This window comes from Mustela nivalis (assembly GCF_964662115.1).
Source record: "Mustela nivalis genome assembly, chromosome: 4".
NCBI classification, from domain to species: Eukaryota; Metazoa; Chordata; class Mammalia; order Carnivora; family Mustelidae; genus Mustela; species Mustela nivalis.
This window is the reverse complement of record NC_139023.1, coordinates 69,152,279-69,176,874: the sequence shown is the minus strand read 5'-3', so window position 1 is coordinate 69,176,874 and position 24,596 is coordinate 69,152,279. Positions and strand designations below refer to the sequence as shown.

The window sequence follows — 24,596 nt, the reverse complement described above, 5'->3', positions numbered from 1 at the left end:
CCCCTTCTCAGTCTCTCTCTCAAATAAATAAAATCTTTAAAAAAAAAAAAGATTAAAATTAGATTGTGATGATTGTTGTTCTACTTTGTGAATATACTAAAATCTACTGAATCGCACATTTGAAAGGGTGAATTTTTTCTTCTTAAACTTCAGATAAACAAGAAGTAAGTTTTTGATATAAATATACCCTGTATATATCATGAGGCATTCTTTTTTTTTTTTAATTGACCTAAGATTCAGGTGTGCAATGTGGTGGTTTGACATCTCTCTATGTTACACTGTGCTCACCAAATGCGTGGCTACCATATCACACCATTATAATATCATGGACTAGATGCCCTATGCTATATCTTTTATCCCCATGAGTAACTGATTCTATACCTCTCACTCCCCTTCACTATTAAGTGGATGAATTTTATGATATAATATGGTATGGTAGGTGTACGTGAATTTTATCTCAGCAAAACTGTTAAAAATGCATACTATCCTTACACTAGACCAGAGGTTATGAAACCTAAGTACGTATCACACTCACCTGGAGAGTGTGTTGAAGCACTGATTGCTGGGCCCCCCTCCTATGGTTTCTGATCCAATAGGACTGGGGTGAGGCCTGAGAATCTGAACAAGTTCTTGGGGGCTGCTGTTGCTGTGGGTCTGGGAACCACCCTTTGAGGAGCAGTGCATAGACACTACGAGTAACGGCAAAGGCTGTTTCTTTTGCTTTCCTCAGTATGGTTCGAGGAATCACACCAATGCACAGTGTAGTACAAACAGGTTGATGAGACGCCATTATGACAAAGAAGGTGGTAGCAATAAGCATAGTTCCTCTGACGATGCCACAGCCCAAGCAGCAGTTACTTTTTACTGATCCTTACTGTGTAACTATGTTACTATGTACTCTGTTATGTGCTTTGACGATCATTTAATGTAATCCTCACAAGAGCCCTATGAGATGAAGATGCTGGGGAAATCAACACTATAATAGTTAAACTTTATCAAGCACTTACCTGATATTCCTGTTACCAATTTCTTCATATACACTGTTTCACTTTACGCATAACCCAAAAGTTCCTAGCATTTCCTTCTCACTGCCAAGAAGTGGAGAACCAGGCCATCTATGCCCAAAGTCTTTCCTTTTAACTACTCAACTACACTCACCACTCTTTACCAAGCTGTCTTAATACTTAGATTTTAAAGAATTCATAGCAACGTGTCTGCCAAAACAATGCTATGACACTTGAGAAATACCACATGTGCTTTTTTTTCCTACTATAATAAACTACCAATTTTCCAAATGACATGCTTTATAAATTACCCTCCTGATCCCTGTAATGATGTCATTCACACTCATCTGAATCCTGATAGACTCAATGAGTGGGAGAGAATGGGGTATAATTCCACATAATATATTTTTGCTCATAGAACTTGAGGCAATTATCCTTGGGCATAAATCCATTACGCCAGACATTTGAACTTTTCTGTCATCTGTGATCTTCTGATCAGGAGAAAAGTTTGCAGCATTTTGACTGCTATTCCATAAACCTATTGACTCCCAAATTTAGTTTTTTATTAGAGAGTGGCCAATGAAGACCTTCAGTTTTTTCTCCTGGGCTAAAGACTGGAGCATTATAAGAAAAATAAAGGTTAGAAGGAGGGTTGAAACCTTTCTATGACAGTGTTTACTCAAGTAGACTAAACACACTAATGAAGGCACATACTTTTACACAGTACACTGATGATACGTTGATTTTAGCAGTTTTGGATTTATTCTCATGGGTGTTAGGACAAACATAACAGGCATATCAAGTCCATGAATTCATGAATATCATTCCTTAGGACAAGGTTGAAGGTAATGATTATTCAAGTGACACGTGTGGAAAAAATTATTAGGTGGTTTAATGATTGACTGAGATTTGGGAAGCATTAGTATATGGGCACAAAATACCTTAACAAATTTGTCAACTTTAAAAGCAAGCAAGGTCTGAAATATAACTGTGACATTTGTTTCAGATCCACGTGTGTAATCCTGAGTTGTTCCTCTCTTGGAAGGGGGTGTGTGGGTTGAGCAGTATGTGATGACACCAACTCACTTCCTCTCTTCTTGCATATCAAGTTTCCAGGAGCAGAAACAGACTTTCTAGATTTTGGCCTGTCGGAATGATGTGGTTTCCACATATCATTCAGGTCTGGACCACCTGCATCTCTGGCTTTTTAAAGACAACAAGCCCTTTCTAGGGCTAGTCTCTGCCACACCTCATTTTTCATGTGCAAAAGCATCAATCACCTCCCTTTTTGCCTCTGTGTGTGTGTGTGTGTGTGTGTGTGTGTGTGCGTGTGTACACACGTCTCAGCTGCAAGTCTCCATCCCTTGCCCAAATTGGAGCACTAAAATTTCACATATTATGTCACAGGCTCCTGTCAAAACACTCCATTTCTCTGTCCAAACCGAAGAGACCCTTCTGGCCTACTCCACTGTGCTTTTAATTTTTTGGAAAAAAAAATAAACAAAATGAATGAAAAATATTTTTAAAAACTATCATTCCTGAAGCTCTCTTATCTACAACTTGACTTAAATACAATAAATCAGTATATAGGCTAGAACCCTTTCTTAACTAGAATTATATGCAAACCTCCAATACATGCAACATGTAATAATAAAGATGAGATGCTAGAAGTGGAAACACAGATGGCCAATCAATGTTTAGAAAGAGGTTCAATATCACTTATCATCAGGAAAATACAAATTAAGCTTAGATACCACTTTTCATCCATCAGATTGGTAAAGACCTGTACAGTGCACATATTTGGGCATGTGGAAAATGGGAACACAGGTGCATGGGTTGAAGGATATAAATAGTATAGCTATTTTGAAGAGCAATCTGGTAACATCTAGTAGAAATGAAAATATAAATACCTTACCAACCACTTCACTTTTATGTTTGTTATACTGAAGAATTATTCATGGATAATTCATGGATATATTCATGGATATACTCATACTCATATGAGGAAAAAATTATTAGGTGGTTTAATGATTGACTGAGATTTGGGAAGCATTAGTATATGGGCACAAAATCCCTTAACAAATTTGTCAACTTTAAAAGCATGGATATACTCATATGAGTGTGGCTACTGCAGTGTTGTTTGTCATAGCAAAACATCAGAGACAACCTAAAATTCAATAGGGGAATAGACAAATTGTGGTCTAGTCATATGAGGGAATATTACATTAAAGGAGATGACTAGAACTATGTATGAATGTAGATCCTTAAAAAAAAAAATAAGCAAACATGATACCTGCTGAAGACAATGAGTTGTTGGTCTACATAAAAACAAACACTCAACAAATGTAATGAATTCACAATCAGGAACCTTAGCTCACCCACTTAAATATTTCTAGTCAAGAACTCCTAACTTCTCCTTGCTGCTTCCCTAAATCATATTCATCCTCAAGATACAGCTCAAATCCTACCTCCCCCAGGAGCAACTCTGTCCACAGTGATTCCTTTCCCCTTCTGATCCACTCTGGTTATAGAAGTTTTAGGCATGTGGCCTCTCCTGTCTCATAACTATCCTTGTGGGCATTAACAGGGGTTCCACATATAGAATGTTTTATATAATTCTTTATGCATAGCAAGAATTCATTGATTACTAGTCCCTATTCTTATTACAAATGTATTTTGCCCTTTGTTTAACACGGCACTGAGCCACAGAAGATACTCAATAAATGTTTACTTTTGGCTCTGAATAGGATGATGACATACTCCTGTTCCTGATATATTTGGCCATCTCCTGAGGTGGAGTCCTTGGCTTGTTATTTACTGGATATCCTAACTCACTAGTGAAGTCTGTGGGTGTTTGAGGTTGGACACGTGCATGTTCTACTCCCTGAATGCTAAGGCACTGCTGTCCAGGACGGCATGTGATCACTAACCCTCTTGTCCAGGCTTGGATGCTCCTAGATTCCCGTTACCACTGGCAAGCTTCTCGCAAGATATCCAAACCATCTAGCCCATAGTCATGGAGAGAGAGTGTAAGCCATTTAGAAACCAAGTATTTCTCTTGGGGCTTTTTTCCTAAGACCCTAAAGACTAGGGACATTTCTCAACTTCAGGATTATCAGAGGAGTCATGGAGGAGAAACATGGGCCAAGAAAGAATAGGCTGGGCAGGTGGTGATGGGACGAGCATGGGAGCAAGCAGACTACCTGATACCACTGGGCACAGCGACTTTCAGTTAGTAATCCCATTTAACACAACCACCACAGAACAGAGAGATCATTACCCCCATGTTACAGATGAGGAAACTGAGGCCTGGAGATTAATTTGTCCAAAGATGTATGGACAATGAGTGTAAAAATTAGGACTCAACCCCAGATCTTTCTGACTTAAAAAACTCATGTTTGTGGCAGAAGTTAAATCTACTTCAATTAAATTCATTTATATTTGTTTCCCTTAAACTACACACACACACACACACACACACACACACACACACATATGTATATATATATTCCATACACTTATATTTTGAGGCCCTCGGGTGATAATTTCAAGAACTGAAAGAAGTGACTTGTTTGGGAAGGTATGTGCAAGGCAGGTGCTCAGATGACAAGCACAGGGTCTCATGTTACTACAAGTAGAAAACAAATATTCTACACAAAACAAATTAGGAAGAGCTAGACCTCCAAATCACAACTCAGAATCAAAATAATATGACACACAATAAGCGTATAAAGAAGATTACCTAAAATCAGCACAAACGTTTTATTCAGGAAGTTGAAAGTTTTTCTGTAGGTCATTCTTTGATTTCTCCAAAAAGTTCACCCTTTGGTGGTTCATCTGTGGATATCTTGCTAAAAGACACCTGATTTTTTAAAAAATGTATTCTTTGCCACTACCTTTTATCTTATTGGTCAACTGAAGCCAAAACATCCTAATAGGGTCAGTGTTCATATGACTATTAGCAACCCTACGAGGAAGGTGACTCCACCTGGGCTTGTTGCTGTTATTCGTCACAGATACGGACTGAAGGGATGCTGCAAGTACACTTCTGAAGTTCTCCAGGGAAGAGAGAACAGTTGGTGCTCATGGAAAAACTGTTCCCACTTATGCTGGTCTATATAAACACAGCCCTTTCGGGTAGTCAGGGCATCACTGAATGTTTCAATGACCTCTGCCTACAATGCTTATTATTCACTTCAGTTTTTGAAATAGCAGAGAATATGAAATAATGGCAACTTTTCTCCGGCCCATAAAATTCAACAAAAGTAAAGGAAAACAAGATGAAGTGAAAACAAGACCAAGGAAAGAAGAAGTAATGTTTTCTATTTTAACACAAATGAACTACAGGACTCTAAAGTAAAGCCCACAAAGAAGTAAGCCATGAGGGGCGCCTGGGTGGCTCAGTGGGTTAAATCCTCTGCCTTTGGCTCAGGTCATGATCCCAGAATCGTGGGATCGAACCTCGCATCAGGCTCTCTGCTCAGTGGGGAGCCTGCTTCTTTTCCTCTCTCTCTGCCTGCCTCTCTACCTGCTTGTGATCTCTGCCTGTTAAATAAATAAATAAATAAATAAATAAATAACATCTTAAAAAAAAAAAAAAAAGAAGTAAGCCATGAGGAAAAAAAAACAACCTTTACTGACATCAATTGGTTAAGGGTCACTCATTTACAAAGCAGAACATTTCATCAGTTAGGCAATAAAAACAAAATAAATTTCAGGTGCAACATGTTGAGAATGTGCCATTCAACAAGATAAAACTCAATAAATCTAATGGGCCTTTTAGCCTTTCTCTTATGAAGTCAATATTTACTAAAACAGAGTGATGAAAGCCTCGTATCTAAAGGGTAACAAATGGTTGTGTGCTGAACTGAACCCTGATTAATCTTACTAATGGCATATCAACTATCTTAATTTTAAGGAGCTATTGTAGAATGACAGATTGCAGAGTAATGCAGCATAAGGAAAATAAAAGTTACAGACAACTGAGCAATATGGTGTCACATTGTTACATTGTAGACACACATAATCCCCGTGTTCCTGTTAAGGGAAATAAGACTGCACTGGCATTGTCATTTTCATTTACTTTTTAGTGGCTATTTAATTTCCCAACACAATCATTTTTGATAAAGCATGACATTATATAATCCAGTCAAATTTTCTATTTTAAAATCCATTCCTAATTATCTATTAATGAAATATAAGCTTGAAAGTCCTTGCTAAAATTGCTTCCCATAAATGCACTGGGACAAAATGGTTCTTAGCATCAGTGGAGATCCCATAACCAAAAACTGAGAGCTAATACTGCACTATCCCTCTCTTTTAAAAAAATCTGCCAATTATGCTGCCACCATTTTATAAATTTCCATTATAGAGGATTCAAGGGAAAATTTGTCAATACATGTACACTTCAAAACTCATGGAAAGGATAGATATACCAGGCTTATAGTCTTACCACAAAGCCAAATAAAATAAAATAAACACTGAAGGGTAACAGGTTTAAATGAGTTCTACTTCAGTCAAGGGGTCCTCCACCTGGCCTCTGACCTGGAAGCCAATTTGGGCGGGACTCCTGCCATTCAGCCCCCAAACCCCCCAGGGTTTCTAAGGAGAATTGAGAATCATTGTTTTGTCTTACAGTATAGGCAACTACTAAGAGTTCCTCACAGGGCACGATCTTCCTAGTTACTCTGCCAACTTGGCTCATCTGAAGAGACCCTTGGGCTACTTCAGTCAAGCAGACTGTACCAGAGGCGCACTCATCAGGAGTGTGGGCCTGTGGGTAATTACGGCTCTGTAGGAAAAGAGAATGACATTTTTAGTATAGTACAAAGGGTGGATTCAGACGGTGAGTTAAGGTAGGTTTTTTGTGGCCTGTGTGTTTTTGAATTGGTATCATAACCTCTTCAAAACCTTCAATTTCATCTTCTGGAATTTTGCTGATAAATATGCCACAACTGAGTACTAATTTCATGTTTAATTCTAAATGCCTATGTATGCACAAATCTCCTAATATAGGTGGCCTGAACATTCTAGAAACCTGCATTATTCATTCATTCATCTACTCATTCACTGAATACTTATCAAGAACCTACTATCAAAAAACAAAACAAAACAAAACAAAACAAAAACCCTACTATCACTAGGCATGTTCTAGGTACCGGAAAGTTTGCAATGGACAAAGGAGAACCAAAATACCTGCTCTCATGGAGCTTATTCTACCAAGGGAATTTCTGACTAAGCAGCCAAATAAAGCTTTACTTATTTCTCTTTATCTATTACATTTCATTTATCCATAAATAACCTGAAACTTAGAGAGAGAAGCACAACACAATAGAAAAATTTAATACAGATAAGGAAAGAGTAAAACCAAAACAAACAAAAAACAAAAACCCAAAACCAGCAATGATATTATAACCTTGGTGAACTTTAAACAAATACAGAGCAAATAGCCTGAAAGATGGTTAGAATAATTCAAAGGTAAAAGAAACAGCAACTCATATCAAATAAAGTGAAAAACCAATATTTTCAAAAGCATAAAAATCAAAGCCCTTTACAACACTGATTTTTTAAAATCTAAGGTTGTGTCCCAGAATATTAGTAAAGTTCTTAAAACATTTAGATCCCTGGATCCGTCTCAGATCTTCCCAATTATAAACCATAAGGTGTCCAAAGATCGTTTTAAAAAGCTCCAGAAGCACATTTTCAAGCCCATATCTGAGGGTGGAATTTCCTAGATGGCAGACGGAGAGTTCTACAAATCCTTTCTCCCAAAAACCTGTGAGAATTGAAAACATGATCAAACCCCACCATTTCAGGACCCTGGTAATCAAAAGAAATCAAGCAGCAAGCTGAGAACTCTTGCTTCTTGGAAAACTGCCCACAGTGGGTAAGAGGAGGGGAAGTGTGTGCTCTTCCTGCCCTCGCTCAGCTCAAGTTCTGCTAGGGTGGGCTGGCGGTGGGCTGGCGGTGTGCAGGACTGCCCTGAATCTGGACAGCAGGAAATGCCACTCCCACCATTGTCTGAGACAGCAGTACTCTTCCAGGCAAATGGATGCTGACAGTCAGCCTGATGGCTAGCCTGAGATAGCAGTTCCCTGGGGCCACTCCCAGACAACTAGTTGTTCATTTAACCAGAGATCCTGAAAATGAGAGCTCCACGGAGCTCCGCGGAGGGTTTTGATAAACTTTCACACATTCTGGCCAACTAGGAGGACCTAACAGGCAGGTGGAAATAAAAGGCAGAGCAGGTTTGAAAACTCCTAAATTCTGAATATGTTCACAATCCACAGTGCTCATCGAAAGGGGTTGGAGGCTTTACTGGATTGAGTTGTTGGAGTGCAACCTCTGGCTTATCATTGGCCAATGAACTATAGAGACCTCCCAGAATTAAGGCTTAGACATGAAAGCAAGAACCAAACTACGATCTTGAACGTAACTGAAAACATAATTTAAAAAAATAAAAAAGACAAAATTGCTACATGGTTGTGAAAAGCAGAAGGCAGCAGAATGACATCCTATTTGGACTGTTCTTCATTTATTCAACCCTTGTTTTATTTGTTTTACTCTGGACACTGTACTCAATGCCCCAGTACAATGGTAGACATAATAGATAAAGTGGAAATTAGTTCATATTCTAGAACTAGAGTCTGCTCTTCAAGGTCTCAGGATTTGGGCAGATTTCTCTAGTCTTATACACAGTCTCAAATTTCTAAAAGGACATGGTTTTTAATGATTTGTAAGATTTATATAATACACTTGACCTTTGAACAACACAGGGGTTAGGAACACAGATTGCCCGCAAAGTGGAAAATCCATGTATAATATTTGAGTCCCCCAAACCTAACTAGTAATAGCCTACTATTGACAGAAAGATTTACTGATAATATAAGCAGTTAATCAACATATATTTTGTATGTTGTATGTATTATATATATACATATACATATATATGTATATAATACATATATGTACATATAAGTAAGCTAGGGGAAAAAAGGATATAAGGAGAATCATAAGAAATAAAGTACATTTACAGTAATGTACTGTGTTTATTAAAAAACAGTCCACAAGTAAGTAGACCAATGCAGTTCAAACTTGTGTTGCTCAAGGGACAACTGTATTTAAGTAACAGATTTAAAAGAGTCAGATACATTACCAAATAATTTTAAGTGACAGTATTTTGGTTCATTTGGTACCAGGAAAATAATATTAAAATATAACAAGGGCGTCTATGTTCCAGTGCTGACTCTAATACTTTTAATACTATTCTGTCTGAATACTAATACTATTCTATCTGAATAGTCTTTGCCAAATCATTGTATAGCTCAGCTTCGCTGCTGATAAAGTAAAACAGATCTGACTAGATTTCTAGAGTCACTCTTTGACCCCAGCTCTATGACTCAAATTCTAAGGTCATACAATAATTCACATTAACATAAAATACTTACAAGAAACCTATCCAGGTTTATTTTAATTAACACAATCCATCCGTAATTAGCACAGCATTTGTAAACACATGTGCACTTCAAGGTGGAAGATAAAGAACTATTTTCTTGAGCACATAAAGCATTGCATTTGAAACCTGATGTATGAGAACTGGCAGTAGACTTCATTTTAATATATAGTATTTGAGTCAAAACTTGTCATAGTATATTCACAAAGATTATAGGGACCATAGCTGACTAGCTTTTACTGTATCTGGAAGATCAGAATGTTAACATCATGACTCTTGATATTTATTTTTTATTTACTAACAAATATCATACAGTAATGGCTGTGTAATCATTTACATTTAATCCTCAAGACACTCCTAAGAAGAGCTTCTATTATTATTCATCTGTTTTACAGATAAGGAAACTGAGGCATCAAGAGGTTGACTAACTTGCCTAAGGCACTAAGAGGCATTAACCTGCTCAGGACTGGGGCACCTGGTGCCACAGTGGGTTAAGCATCTGCCTTTGGCTCAAGTCATGATCCTGGGGTCCTGGGATTGAGCTCTGTTTCTTGCTCCCCGCTTCGTGGAGACCCTGCTTCTCCCTCTCTCTGCCCAAACCCCATTCCTCTCCCGCCCCCGTTCTCTCTCTCTCTTTCTTTAAAAAAAAAAAAAAAAAAAAAGTAAAGACTTAAAAAAAATCTTGCTCATGGCTAGTAAGTGGCATTAGGCATTAAAGCTCAGGTCAGCTGGCTCCCAAACCCCATGCTCTCGTTTACTGTATGTTTCCAAAACTCATAAAACAAGGGGCTTGGACTGAAATACAGAATATCCAAAGAAGGAAATGATGGCAGTTATTAAAGAAAAGGACAAATCTTATTTCCTTTAAACACAGGCACATATGTGCACTCACACGCAAGCCCTCACAGCCTCATACAGCTCTCACGCATTCACAAAAAAACAAATGATAAGTTCGACAGATTTGAAATTTCTAAGATACATATATAAATATATATTTTCACTCCCCAGAAAAGTGGTGGTATGGAAGTTAAGATCTTCGGTGTGATTGGATTAAAATTTTTAGACCCTACCTTGTTTAACAGTCCAAACATGAACCCTATAAATCTTAGGTTGTGAGCAAGTATGTTACATAGATAATGTCGATTCTATAGAACCTTTATGCAGTACCACACTATCTGGTTTTATATTTGAACGTGTATATGATAAATATGCCTTTATTTACCAAATTTGAAAGATTCATCTTTCTAATTTAAGGGTCTTCTTTTTTTCTGCCTTAAACAAACCACAATTACATCTTCTAGATAATTCACGTTTGTTGAATCATTGTAGTCTTCTGGTGTGTATCTGGCCTACAATATCACGTGTGCCTGCTCTCCCCACCTAGTACCTTTGTTCCAACCATAGTGACATTTGTATTCTTCTGCACATTAGAAGATTTCAGCTTCAGATTCTGAATTCGTCCCATTAGTGCTGAGAAGTTATTTTTAAAATAAGTTTTTTATATCAACCAAATGTATTTTATATGGCTGAGATGTTCATGTCAGGCCTCTAAGACATCCTTGTGCATTTATCAAAAAATCATGATAGAACTCCACTGAACAATGATAATGCCGAGAGACATGAAATGGGGAAACAGAGAAAGCTCCAGAAATCTCTCATGTAGTGGGGAAAGCATGCAGGCACAGGGCAAGTGCAGACAAGCGTCCAGTCCCCACTGAAAGACTGCAGCCATTAAAAAAAAGGGGGGGGTTAATGATATGCCAGATAAGAAGCAGTTCTCTCCACAGCATCACAGGATATTCCTTTCTGGAAATAGAGAGCCTGTCCCATGCTATCTGGTGTGCTTTTGAGCCAGCTTTGCAGCAAAGAGGACAATTTCGTTTAACTTTTTAATTAACGTATGTCCTTGCTGACAGACACTGTGAATGCGACACTTTTTCCTTCCCATTATGGCTTAGACTTTAGATTTAATTACAGTGGAAATGAATCAAGAGACATGACTTCAGGCATAGCGTTCTAAATGTCGGCAGAGTAACAACATTAATTCTCTATTCTAAAGTATCCTTGTCATCCCATCTTTATGATGGGTGATGTGAAAATAATTTTAGGAAGGAGGTGACCGCCCCGGAGACCTTACAAGACATTGGGAAGATCACCTGTTAGTTGTGGTTAGGAGACTTTTTTTTTTTGGATAATGGCTGAGTTTTATTTTGTGTATAGTCATAATTACTAATACACAAAGAAATTGTTCTTCAAGCATTACACATGAAAGGACCTTTAAAACTTAGATCCTTTAAAACTTGGATCTAAATGAGTTAATAAGCTATTATCAAAATCCAGCCACATTCTCTTTTATTGCCTAAAATGAGTAGGGGGAATACTTAACATTATTTTATCTTTCATGCCATGAGCTACAAGCCAAGGAAATGCAGGGAAGTCACTAAATATTTAGTCTGCCAGTAAAATATGTATTTGGAAAACAAAAGACCCCAAACTTTAAAATGTCTTTAAAAGAAAGAAAGTTGAAGACATGCAGGCTACCTTCTCATACAATCCAGGGCTCGGATAAAGAAGTCCTTGTGCAGCTGGTGCTCGTCTCTCAAGATGGAGCACTGTTCAAGGGTCACCGACATGGACGTCCTGTCCTTGGCACTTTTGCAACAGGTGAAACGAATACCATTTAGTTTGCGACAAATCTGCAACACAGATGTACAAACAGTTTATTGCTCAGCCGCAGATGACTCTGAAGTGTCGGACTCACCTAAACACTTCTTATCTAAACACTCCAAATGTATGTTAATTTATGATCATCAATTGGTTCAATCGGCCCTAGCGAGTGAAAAACATTATCGTTTCATTTCAAAAGCTAGTGGAACAGATTGAATTTATTTAGTTCTTTGTATATGATGTGCGAGGCATGGGGTTGTGGCAGCCCTATGAGATGGTAAATATCCAGCACAGGCAGCAGTGCTCCCTGAGGGGGTCGGGTTGAGGGGGCGGTGAGCCAGCCCTAGCCATAGTGGATGACAGTAAGGTGACAGCTTAGGAGCAACACCTTAACTGTGAAGGGAAAATACAATTGTATTTTCTGGATCAGACACTGCTTTGAATCTGAAATAGCTAACATCTTCTTATTTTGCCTTTAAGAATCCTTTGGGAGTTTGGGCTTGAGGTTATGAGACTTCAAACATTTATATGGCACTAGTGTAGCAGTTAGTGAACCACTAGCCACTCATCAATGCAATGAGTAAGAATAAGGACAGCAAAGGGTCACTGTGAAATGCACATCTGCTGTACCAGGTATAATGCTAATAAATTTCATATAGATTCGCTCTTTTATTCATTTCTTTAAAGATTTTATTGATTGATTGAGAGAGAGCACATGTGCACACGTGAGATGGGGAGGGGCAGATGGAGAGGCAGAGAGAGAGTCCCAGGCAGATTCTGAGCTGAGAGCAGAGCTGGACACGAGGCTCGATCCCACGACCCCGAGATCACGACCTGAGCCGAAATCAAGAGTTGGATGCTCAACTAACTGAGGCCCCCAGGTGCCCCTAGATTTGCTCTTTTAATAAATGCACATGAATCCTGGAAGAAGATGTAATCTTTCTTATTTTACAGATGAGGAAACTAAGGTTTAGCTCGGTTAAGTAACTTGTGCACAATTGGATAGAGCATTGGTGCTAATGTGGGTTTGGCCTAATGCCAAGCACCAAGTCTTTAGCTTCCTTTCTATTCTGTTTCTTTTTGAAAATTCTTTCTTTTTGTTATCCCAATGTAATTCAAGAGAAAAGTCTCTGAGCCATAATAATCTGTTGTCTCATTGCCTTATGGTTAGCAGAAGAATAATACCATTCCTTTCTCCCTCTCTCTTCCCTGTCCCATGGCAGGGCTCTGACATGAGAGACCAACACTACATTAGTATCAATAATCTTAATCAACATGAACTTAAAATAAATCTAATATGATATGATAAAGTCTTACTTTATTATCTCCCATTAAGGAACCCTTAACAGTTAAGCTGCTTTGATGAAAAGATACACTAACACAGTTTATCAAGGGTTTTTATCATGTTTTAATTGTGATTCTGATACTTACACTAGAATTTACAAGTCTTAGACCTTTAGTACTTTCTTACTATTTCCAACGTAAGTGATTAGAGAAATACGATAGCATGGTTTCACCATAAAATCTTTTTTCATCTGGAAGACTCTAACCTTTTAATAAAGACTATTTTTGAAATTTTAATATAAAACAAAAAAGTCTTGACTATATTCACAATAATGAAATTTTGACTTCAATGACCACTTACGAGATAATAATTTTTTAAACATTTTTTAAAAAGATTTTATTTATTTATTTGACAGACAGAGAGCACAAACAGGCAGAGAGGTAGGCAGAGAGGAGGAAGCAGGTTCCCTGCTGAGCAGAGAGCCCAATGAGGGCTCAATCCCAGGACCCTGAGACCATGACCTAAGCCGAAGGCAGAGGCTTTAACCCACTGAGCCACCCAGGCGCCCCAAGATAATGATTTTTTTAAAAAGATTTTATTTATTTATTTGACAGAGAGACAGTGAGAGAGCACAAGCAGAGGGAGCAGCAAACAGAGGGAGAGGGAGAAGCAGGCTCCCCGCTGAGCAGGGAGCCCAAAGTAAGGCTCTGTCCTAGGACCCTATGGTAAAACCTGAGCCGAAGGCAGACACTTAGCTGAAACACCCAGGCACCCCAAGATAATGATTTTTAAGAAGAATGAATATTCTTTAAAATGTGTTGTCTCTGCTATATGCAACTATTCTACTAAGGATGTTTAATATTCTAAATTTAACATCAAGAGGATGGAGGGGCAATTTAATCAGAGTGGGCAGGTTGGGTCTTGGTTTCCCTATTTCTATAGTTCCTTTGAGCCATATGAACCTAACACGCTTGACTGGCATGTGATCTCTTTAAATTCTCATTTTTTTTTTTTATTTTTTAAAACTCAATCAAGACAAAAGCAAATAGTTTTGTATTTTTTCAATAGAATATAAAATATTAATACAGTAATATATAAATAATATTTTTAAAAGAGAGGAGAATGAAATAGAGACAAATAAAAGCTTTTTAGAAAATGTCAACAGGAATTTCTGTATTTCTTCATTTTAAAAGTCCAAAGAGGATTTTTACAAAGAGGATATTGAAACTGGAGTATCAGCTACAGAAATGCTGTAATAATAAAGTCAGTGTTCCTACATAATGCTAAATTTGCACATTATGGGTGCCGAGTATGTGTCAATGCAGTCAATCATCCATTCCACAGTTAAGTTGTGAGAAAGCCGTATTTGGTCAGTGTTCAAGTTTCAAAAAGATTTTTCAGGAATAAATGAGATTTATGGGGAAACTTTTAAAATATATTCAAATGGTAAAACTACATAGACTAAGAGAAAGTATACATTTGTGTTTGTACACGTACATCCTTCATTTATCCATTGACACGACTTCATGATATGTATAGCGGCATAGTTATATGTTCCTAAGTTGTCAGAAAGCCTTAGTAAATGATCAAATTACCTTCCTGTTATCCCATTATTAGTAAAATAGCAAAAATAGCTCATGACCTACCTTTGTGAAATTTTTGTGAGAATTAACAACCATATCAGTCTTTGAAGATATAAAGAGAAGCCACACTGGGGGAAAAAACTATTAAAAATAACCCTCCTGTAATGCAGTATGGGGCTAAATGGGACCAGGGTAAATGAGCTGCCTGAAAGCAATGTTTCATATTGTTACTTTGATGTTCTTCCCTGGGGCTCCAAGAGGGCATGAAGGGAAGCTAAAGTAGCTTTCTTCTGCCTCACTCTTGGTGAATTATTTTATATAGACTCATGGTAAATTATCCATTCCTTTTTCCCAGAAGAGGGTAAGTAATATTGGATTATAATTGAACACTGGTAGTAGGGCAAGGCTTTGTTTTAAACACTATTGATACAGAGTGAATAGAGTTTTGTCAGGAGATTGGTGACTGAACTCCAGATTACACAAGCAACACTGTACAGGAACTACAAATATGGCATTCATTATGGCCATCATCATAAAGATCTCCAATGTGGGCCTTCTCTGATGAAAAAAAACCTCTCATTAGGAAAGGATCTTTGGGTCTGAACGCTTAGCAAAATTTGTAAGTTCACGTGCGCTATGCCCGAATGGTTGCCAGGTAAGAGTTTCAGAAATAACAGGTAGTGTTTTTCTCCCTCACTCCACTAGAAACCTGGGGTGGGAAATAAGGCAGTACTTCTGTCCTGAAGGTGTTATTAAATGAGAAAGAACCAGAGAAAATGTAGCTTGTTACCCCAAGAGCAATCCATCAGTAACAAATTCTATGCTAATATCTCAATTAACAAACGCATTTACAAGCTCATTAATTGAACAAGATGTCCAGGAGCCTTACTGAGGCTGTGAGTCAGAGATCTGATAACCACATTCTGTTGCCACCATATGTCTCTAGAGCAGCACTTCAAAATCCTGATTGAAATGGGTGACTGACTTCACAACATGTAATATCAAAAGAAAATCATAGACACTCTATTTTAGCCACAGAGTGTCAAACGACATCCAGAATGTACAGGAAAAGCCAATAGGTAATTCTTCCTCATTGAGTGCACCTTCTTCCATCTTGTGTTCTAACATATTGATAGAACTACTGACAGCATTGAAAATACCCAAACCCCTGGATAATGGAGAATGACATCTGGTAACCAAGTGCAGAGGCTGGATGCTACACAGTGACACTCCATGATGTTTGCTGATCATCATGGTGACAGGGGCAAAGACCGGGCTGGAGAATGCTTACCGTTGCAGCCAGCCACATGATTTCCACATTCTTTCTTTTTTTGGCTTGGATATTTTGATGGAGATTTTCTAGTAATCCTTTTAAATCATTTTGTTCTTGAAAATGTGAAATGTCTGGGGGGGAAAAAAAGAGAAAGAAAGGGAGATCGAGTTAGTATCAAGCTGCCTATGGAGATTTGCTCAATATAGGTACGAATAGAATTTCCATAACAACAAATAGCATTGGGAACAGAGAGTATCTGAGTATAATCATGTTTATTAATCTGAGGATAATCATAGTTATTAATCTCTCCAGCTTTATTTTTTACTTAGAAAAATGCCTCAGTCGCCTCCTCTACCTATTCTGTGCTACTGTGGTAATGCCAGTTTTCATATACTATTATTTTACTAACAAGTGAAACATTTTTGATAATGGCTGCTGCCTCCCTTCAACCAATGCATGACATAGATGAGACAAGAGATGTAATTTTATAACTTACTATTACCACTTTCTGCTACTAAGTAGCTAGTCTGAATCAAGAGGGTATGTTAAACTGAACACCTCAGGGGTGGGAGAAATCTGGAGGCTCAAATAAAATACATGGAGTCAGTTTCTCAGCAAGATTCCTTAATCTCAGCGCTATGGACATTCTGGCTTGGATAACATTTTGTTGTGGGGAATGGACCTATATTCTGCTTTGTGGTATGGTAAGTAACATCAGTGACCCCTACAATTTAGAAACCAGTAATACCCTTCCTGCGACAATCAAAAATGTCTCCAGATATGGCCAGATGTTCCTTGAGGGCAAAATCTATCCTGGCTGAGAAGAACTGCTATTAAGGAGCATAGGTAAGGCATGGAAAGAGGGAAAACATGAGAGGTGATAATTAATTACATGAGATAATTAGATAGGGAGCAGGAAATGACTGATTGCTCAGATCTCTACATACTCATAACTAAAGCATAGGTCACAAATGGTACATGTTTTGTATTAAAACCTAAGGCAATGCACATTATGACACAAATGTCCCTGACACTTGGCAAGATGGGGTCAAGATCCGAATATAGATATGGAAACAAAAAGTCTTTCTAAGAGAGTTGTTGGATTAATGCTGTACAGTACGAAAATGTGCTCTAATGTTGAATCCACAACCCAAAGGATGATGAATTCCTAAGAGTGTTAATTGAGGCTAGAAACAGGAGAAAATCTGTAAGAGTAACACGGATTGTGTGTAGGCTGTACAGTAACAGTGAAACAAAACTGATATATTCCTGAATCATATATCTCTCTCTCTCTCACAAACACACACATTGTGCACACACACACACACACACACACACACACTCACACACAGTACAAATAAGCTGTAATCATAGCGTGACTCTGTACTTTTCAAAACTGTACCAGATGTTTCATTTTATTAAAATAATACATCTGAATAGTTCTTGACTTTAGCACCAGAGAGTGAGGAAGTATCCTGATGAACTATACTAGCAATCTTTATCTGCCAAAGAATGCAAATGGTTGGTAAAATAAAAATATCCATTGAAAACAGTTATATATCATCTTGAATTTCATAACCACAGAATAGGAGAAGGTCGGGTACAATCGAGATGCATTCCTATAGTAGGGCGATGAGATTAAAAATATCTACATAAAATATATGCATGATTCCACTGTATTAGTTTCTAAATGGAAAAACCATCAGAAGTCGAACCCTTATGATGTAACTATAGATGATTCTCTTAAGAAAGACAAAGTTTGACTAAAAACATCACGTTGCTTGATGGACTGTCTGATATATAGAAAGTTTAATAGGACACAGTCTAGAGATAAAGGGAAGAAAGCATAAGGGAATGCCTCGAAGAGAGTTAAAAAATCAGCTCAAGACTCTACAGCTGATCAAAGAAAGTAAGGACAATAATGCTACTTTTTAATTCATAGTCAGAATAAAAGGAACAGAAAGTCAGGTCTACCATCACTATTTTTAATGAATTAAAATTTAAGCAGCCATTTAAAATTATGTACGGGTATACCATTAACAGGGGAAGTGTCCTTGACATTGTTGAAAGGAAATATGTCAATATCAATGAAATGAATTTATTCATTGTATCAATGAATACAAATGAATGAATGAATTTATTTGTATAAAATTATGTGTGTGTATGTGTGTGTGCTTACGTCTCTCTATAGGCATGTAGGCAAAGAGAGAAATCGGTCATTATTAGGCTATAGGATTTAGAATGATTTTTCAACTGCCTTTTTGTGTCATTTGAGACAATTTAAAGTAAATGTGTGCTGTTTTAAAGAATAAAGTTATTTTGAGAAAAAGGGAGAGCACAGTATATGCATAAGAAAAGGAAAGAACTCAAATTCTTAGGATACAAAAAGCTGACCTCAAAGTCTTCACAGTTCAGTAGGGGAAGACAGATTTTTAAACCATTATTAACTAAAGTAAAGTGTACTATCGGCTATGGCATTAAATCAGTAAAAATAATAATAGAGACCCAAGGGAAGGAGTATGTCATCTTATAAAGAATAGTTGGGTAGGGAAGGGTTTCTAGCAAAGATAATGCTTCATGGCTACAGAAAGCATTTGAGGCCCAAGGAAAAATGTCAGCACATGCATGGTGAAATGAAGCAGTACTGTCAAAGCTGGGAGCTCATGGTTCACTATGTCCTTGCAAGGCCTGGTCCTAGAGGCAGGAATTATGAAGGGTCTTCTCTGCTATGCTGGGAAATCTGGGCTTCATCCTAAAAAAAATAGGAGCAACTAGGAATTTTAAATAGGGATATAACTATATCTTAGAGGTCCTGAGGTCCTTTCTTTCTTTCTTTCTTTTTTAAGATTTCATTTGTTTATTTGACAGAGAGAACAAGAAAGAGAGAGAGATGAGGGGAAGGAGCACAGGCAGAGCGAGAAGCAGGCTCTCTGCGGCGCCTGGAGCCCGACGTGGAGCTTGATCCCAGGGCCCCGGGATCATGACCTAAAGGCAGACACTTAACTGACTGAGCCATCTCAGGGGCTCCCCTGAGGTCCTTTCTGAAGTCACCTGGTATAAGTGGCTTTCAGATGTCTTTGAAAGGAATAGGGAATAAGAATTTCACCTGCAGCATTATGTGCACACGCACGGACATACATGCCCTTCTGTAACAAGAATTTTATGAAATGATATTTATCCTAATTGCAGACACTGTTCCCTGAAATATTCCATTCTATTCCATGTGATGGTGACCGTCATTTTTATTATTATTGTCCTAACCCTCAAAATTGACGTAACAACCTGGAGTCACCATAAAAAATTTGCAAATTACTAACTCAGGGCAACCCCATGTCTAAGATGCTTTGGTGACTTTCCCAGGGTTCATAGCAGAGGAACTAAAAAAAATCCAGGCTCCATATTCCTACACCAGCAATTTTCCCCCAATATGTGCTAGCACCTTCACAATTAGCTGGTGGTGCTTAAAGGCAGTTCCAGTAATAACACAATGAACCGGCTTCTTCAGAATTCTGAGACTCCAGAATAAAGTACAATGATTTCTTAAAATAATTTAGTTTCATTGTTGACATGAGGATTTTTTTAGATCAGTCATTTAAAACAGACTATAAGGATCTGAAACAGAAGTCAAATAAATGGTCATCCTTTGCATATTTCTACTCCATAAAGATAGCACTTTAGGATAGACAGGCACCCCTTCTTCCCATGGCATGCTTTTTAGAAGGAAGATATTTTGATGTTCTTAAAATTTTCAGGCCACTATTTCTATTTCTGTAATGATAAAACTTGCTTTATTCAGAGCACATCTCTAGCAATTCAATTCTTTGGTTGCTGCCAGGTTTTTTTTTTTTTTTTTTTTCAATCTGACAAAAAATTCCAGAGGTCACAGAAATTCAGGGCTGGTTCTAGAAGGAAGTATCATTAGTAATGACTAGTTTTTGGATTAGTAAGGGAGATTTCAAGATATAATGATAGATTCTGATAAACCAACTGAAAATCCTAGTAAATGGGGAATATGGATTGGTTTTTAAACTTAGAATGAATCTCTTCAAATGTAAATTAGCCAATAAGTCTTGCTTTGTCTACTCTCTCCTGCATTACTCTAGCACAGAATTCAGACAGGGTAATTGAATCTCCATACCTATCTCAGTAAGAGCATTCTTTTCAAATGGGGCTCAAGAAAGTAAGCAGATGAAGTGTACAACAATGTTCATTGCACTATTGTTTATAATATTAAACAGCAGAAAAAAACCCATCTAAATGTTCATAAAGAGAATGGATACACTGATATATAATCATAAAATATAATATTATATAGTGGAGAAAATCAATAAGCATGCTATATTATGCATGTATATATTGGAATGAGTATAGAGTAAAAACTATGTTGAGCAAAACAATACAAATTATAGGACTCATGCAAAGTAACAGTAATAATATAAAGTTAAATAAGCAAAAATACCATATATTTTATGGGTAATACATGTGGGGTAAAAACATGTATGATAATGTAAAACACCAAATTCAGGATATTGATTTTCTCAGAGAAAGGAACTGGCAGGGGTACAAAAGGGTTTTTCATTCTATCTGCATTTTTTCTTACAAAATTTCTGAGGCTGAGTGATGGGTTCCCTAGTGTTTATTATTTTATGATGTTCTTTTTTTGTTTGAAACTTTCATTTTTTTTTTTTTTAAAGGAAGCACGGAGCCAAGATTTCCAGAAAGCGATTTCCAATGCCAACTCTGCCCCTGCTCCGACATGTGGTCTTAGGTGAGTTGCTTAACCCTCTGTCCCTATTTTCTCATCTGAAAAATGAGGACAATAACCCTGCCATGCTTCATCGGCTTGAAGTGAAAAACAATTAATAAAAGTCTTGGCAGAAATGCCTACATTGTTGTATTCTGTGTCAACTATGAAAAACAGAGGAAGACATTAGTAGTTCTTAGGAAAGCATTCACAGTCTCAGATAGCAAGTCTACTTTCTCAGGCAAAAGTCAGAATTTATCCAAAGTAAGGTGTGTATAGGTGCAAACAAAGATCAGAATCACAAACCTTCACAAACCCTGTATATGGTTTCCTACCACTCCCCAATGGCACAGAATAGCCAAATTCAGTCACTTTTTTTTTTATACCAATTTTCTCCTTGTTCTGTTGGATGAGGTCTCTTTAATATGACATTGACCTTAATCAAAGGATGGGTTGCTGACCAGTGAATAGGAATAGGACCGTAAACTTAGCTGATTGATCTGTGACGTTAATGAGGCCAAGGCAATAGCTTCATCACCTCATGATCATGTGACTTTATGTTGCCAGAGAGTGTTCCAAGATGAAACTGAAATTAAAGCTGAATTCCCAGCACCTGTTCTGCCCATTTCACACTTCATAGCAGGCACAGAACTTACATGGGGTCAGTACATACCTTCACTCTGAAGTCAACTGATACAATCCCAACCCCTTCGGAGTCCGGACTAAGTTCAGGGATGGGGACTTAAAACTAAGCCAATCAGAACTTGACTGTGACCTCAACAATTATTTCAGGGGTATGCAGGTGATCTGTCCTGACCAGCTGAGTGAAACTCGAGACTCAAATGTTGAAGAGTGAAGAAAAATCTTCTTTATCTCTGGTTGAGCATGTGGGTAATTGCCCATGCCTGCCATCCTTTAGTCATGAGATGACCTGAGGTAGGATAAAGTCAACACCAAGAGTGGCTGAGTGATGAAGTAGGCTTGGAAAGTGTCTTTTCGATACTGTGAAGCCATTCAAACAACCTTCCCTTGAAGGTTGCCTGCCTTATCATTGGAATTTTCAGTTTTGTAAATAAATTTTCTTGTTCAAGCCAGTTTGAGTCAGGGTTTCTGTAGTTTGCAATAAAAAACATGCTAAGGTAAAACATATGGTTATACAGGCATTTTTTTAAAAAAGATTTATTTGTTTATATGAGACACAGAGAAAGAGATAGAGCAAGCATGAGCAGAGGGGAGGAGCAGACTCCCCCCTGAGTGGGGAGCCTGGGGCTTGATCCCAGGACCTTGGGATAATTGACCTGAGTGAAGGCAGATGCTTAACCGGCTGAACCACACAGGTGCCCCTATCTAGACATTTTTAACATTTGCTAGCCATATACAAATGTGTATTGTTGCTCTGGAGGTGAGAAAAAGGCAAGTAAGAATGTCTCTGGAAAGCAGCACACCGATCACTTCTACAGTGATAGTTTTAAGATGTGGCTCCACATTCTTTGACACTCCCTCTACTGAGAGATGGAGTCTATTTACTTTCCCCTGGAATGTGGGTGGACTTGTGACTGTCTTGACTAACAGAATATGGCAGAAGTGATGTTACATCACTTTCGAGGTCAGGTCATAAATGACTATGCAGCTCTTGTCTGTTTCTCTTGGAACTTGGCTGTCTGTCTTCCCTTTTTTGAGATATTACCTATATGAATCTAGGCACTAAGCTGGGAGAAGTCCAACCACATGTTCAGGTACTCCACTCAATGGTTTCAGCCAAGTCCAGCCCTGAGTCAGCGTGGCCCAGGTGCCAGAATGTGTGTAGAAGCTTGCAGAGGGCTCCAGTTCCTAGTCATTTAAGTAACCCCTCCCCACCAATCTTCATTCCAGGCGAGGTCCCAGATATCACAGAGTGGATATAAACCATCCCTACATGCTCTGCCTGAATACCTAACCCACAGAATCTGTGAGCACAAATAAGATGATTCTGATTTCACATCAGTAAATCTGGCATAATTTGTTACTTAGTAATAACCAGAACAACTACAAAGAAAAAAGAGAAACAAGTTAGAAAGGCCTGTACCTCTAAGTATGAAAAAATGAACATATAAAGAATACTTTCACAGTCCATCTTGGTTAGTACTATATTCTGTGATATCAAATCTTCTCTATAATTAATTCTGAAATAATTATAGTTAAATGTACTAGCAAACAAATGCAATTAAGTGAAAGCCATTGAGATGTCTTAAAATTGGAAATTATGTACTTTCAAATGCTGTAAAATCTTGAAAAATATAGAAAAAAATCCCCAGTGAAACTGGCTTTATTTAAATTGTATTTCCAACTTAACAATTTATGAAAAGGCAATATAAGAAATCAAATATCAAACTCCCCACCTGAACAGAGCTGAATAATATTTTTGACCTATACACTTTTATTGTTTCCTTTTAAATGAATTTCAAGGTTGCATCACCCATAGCAAATGAAAAGACAAACTTTAAACGTAATTGTTAAAATATATTAAAACCAATGTGCTAAAAATCCTTAGGAATTTCCATACTCACTAATTTACACTGAAGGCCATGGGACCTGATGTGCAGGGAAGAGAGTAGAATTATAATATATTAATATTTTTTTCCTATTTTCATTTTCTTTAAGAGAACAGTCATGATTGATATCCAAATCTCAAACAATTTCAAGTCATATCAAAGGGTTGGGGCATGGTTTGTAGGGAGATGACTCTCAAAAACTTACTATTCTCACATACCTGAGATAGTTTTATGCACAGATAATAGGAAATTTGAGTCTGAAAAGGGGCTTGACACAGATTTACCAGCTAAGGTTTTTTTTTTTTTTTAATTTTTTTTTTTTTTTAAGGGAGATAGAGAGAATGTGAGCAGGGGAGGGTTAGAGAGAATCTTGGGCAGACTCCAAGCTCAGTGTGGAGCCTAACATGGGGCTCAATCTCATGACCCTCAAGATCATAACCTGAGAGGAAATCAAGAGTCAGAAGCCTAAGCGACTGAGCTACCCTGGCACCCCCTGCCCCCCAGCTCGGTCTTCTTGTGACCTCAGTTGTACTGCTTGGAATGCTCGTGCCTGTGTTAAGCAAGTGGCCTCGGTCCTTAGCACTCAAGGCAGGTGAGTGACTGCCTTTTCTTTTTCCCAAGGTAACCTCCAAGTCCCTGTATTTTACTCTGACAAGAAGAAGAGCAAGAAAAGTCCTGTTGAGAACACACATCACACACAGAAAGTCTGAAAACCAAAGCAAGAACAGATTTCTCGAAGCTCAGGAAAGAAAGGGAAGCAGCTTTTGAGGTTAATTCCAATGCCCCACCTCCCTGACCACGTACCAGAAGGGCTGCCAGTGAAATATGCCAAGGCCAAATGGCAGCATGGAGACACAGATCTATAACAAGGCCATGTCTAAGAAAGAGCAGTCCAGCACTTCCATGCTCCCCTCCACTTTCTGGTCACATGGGAGGGGCTGACCATCACATTGCAGGAATCACAGCCAAAACAAAGCAGGGAGACAGACAAGAAGACAGGAGTTTTTCCCAATAGCCAAGGTCTTGGCATGGCTTCTTTAGGATCCTGGAGGCAAGG

The 24,596-nt window shown here is 38.0% G+C and overlaps 1 protein-coding gene across 14 annotated transcripts in view; it reads right to left on the bottom strand.

The window, feature by feature from the left end:
• Positions 1 to 24,596, bottom strand: part of INPP4B (inositol polyphosphate-4-phosphatase type II B) — an 837,179-nt gene that overhangs the window by 40,310 nt on the left and 772,273 nt on the right. For all 14 annotated transcript variants that reach the window (XM_082727238.1, XM_082727234.1, XM_082727229.1 and 11 more), the window contains 2 exons: positions 16,283 to 16,395; positions 11,998 to 12,152 (listed from right to left, as the gene is read on the bottom strand). In XM_082727238.1, coding sequence (XP_082583364.1) covers positions 11,998 to 12,152; positions 16,283 to 16,395 — 268 coding nt within the window. The remainder of the gene's footprint in view (positions 1 to 11,997; positions 12,153 to 16,282; positions 16,396 to 24,596) is intronic.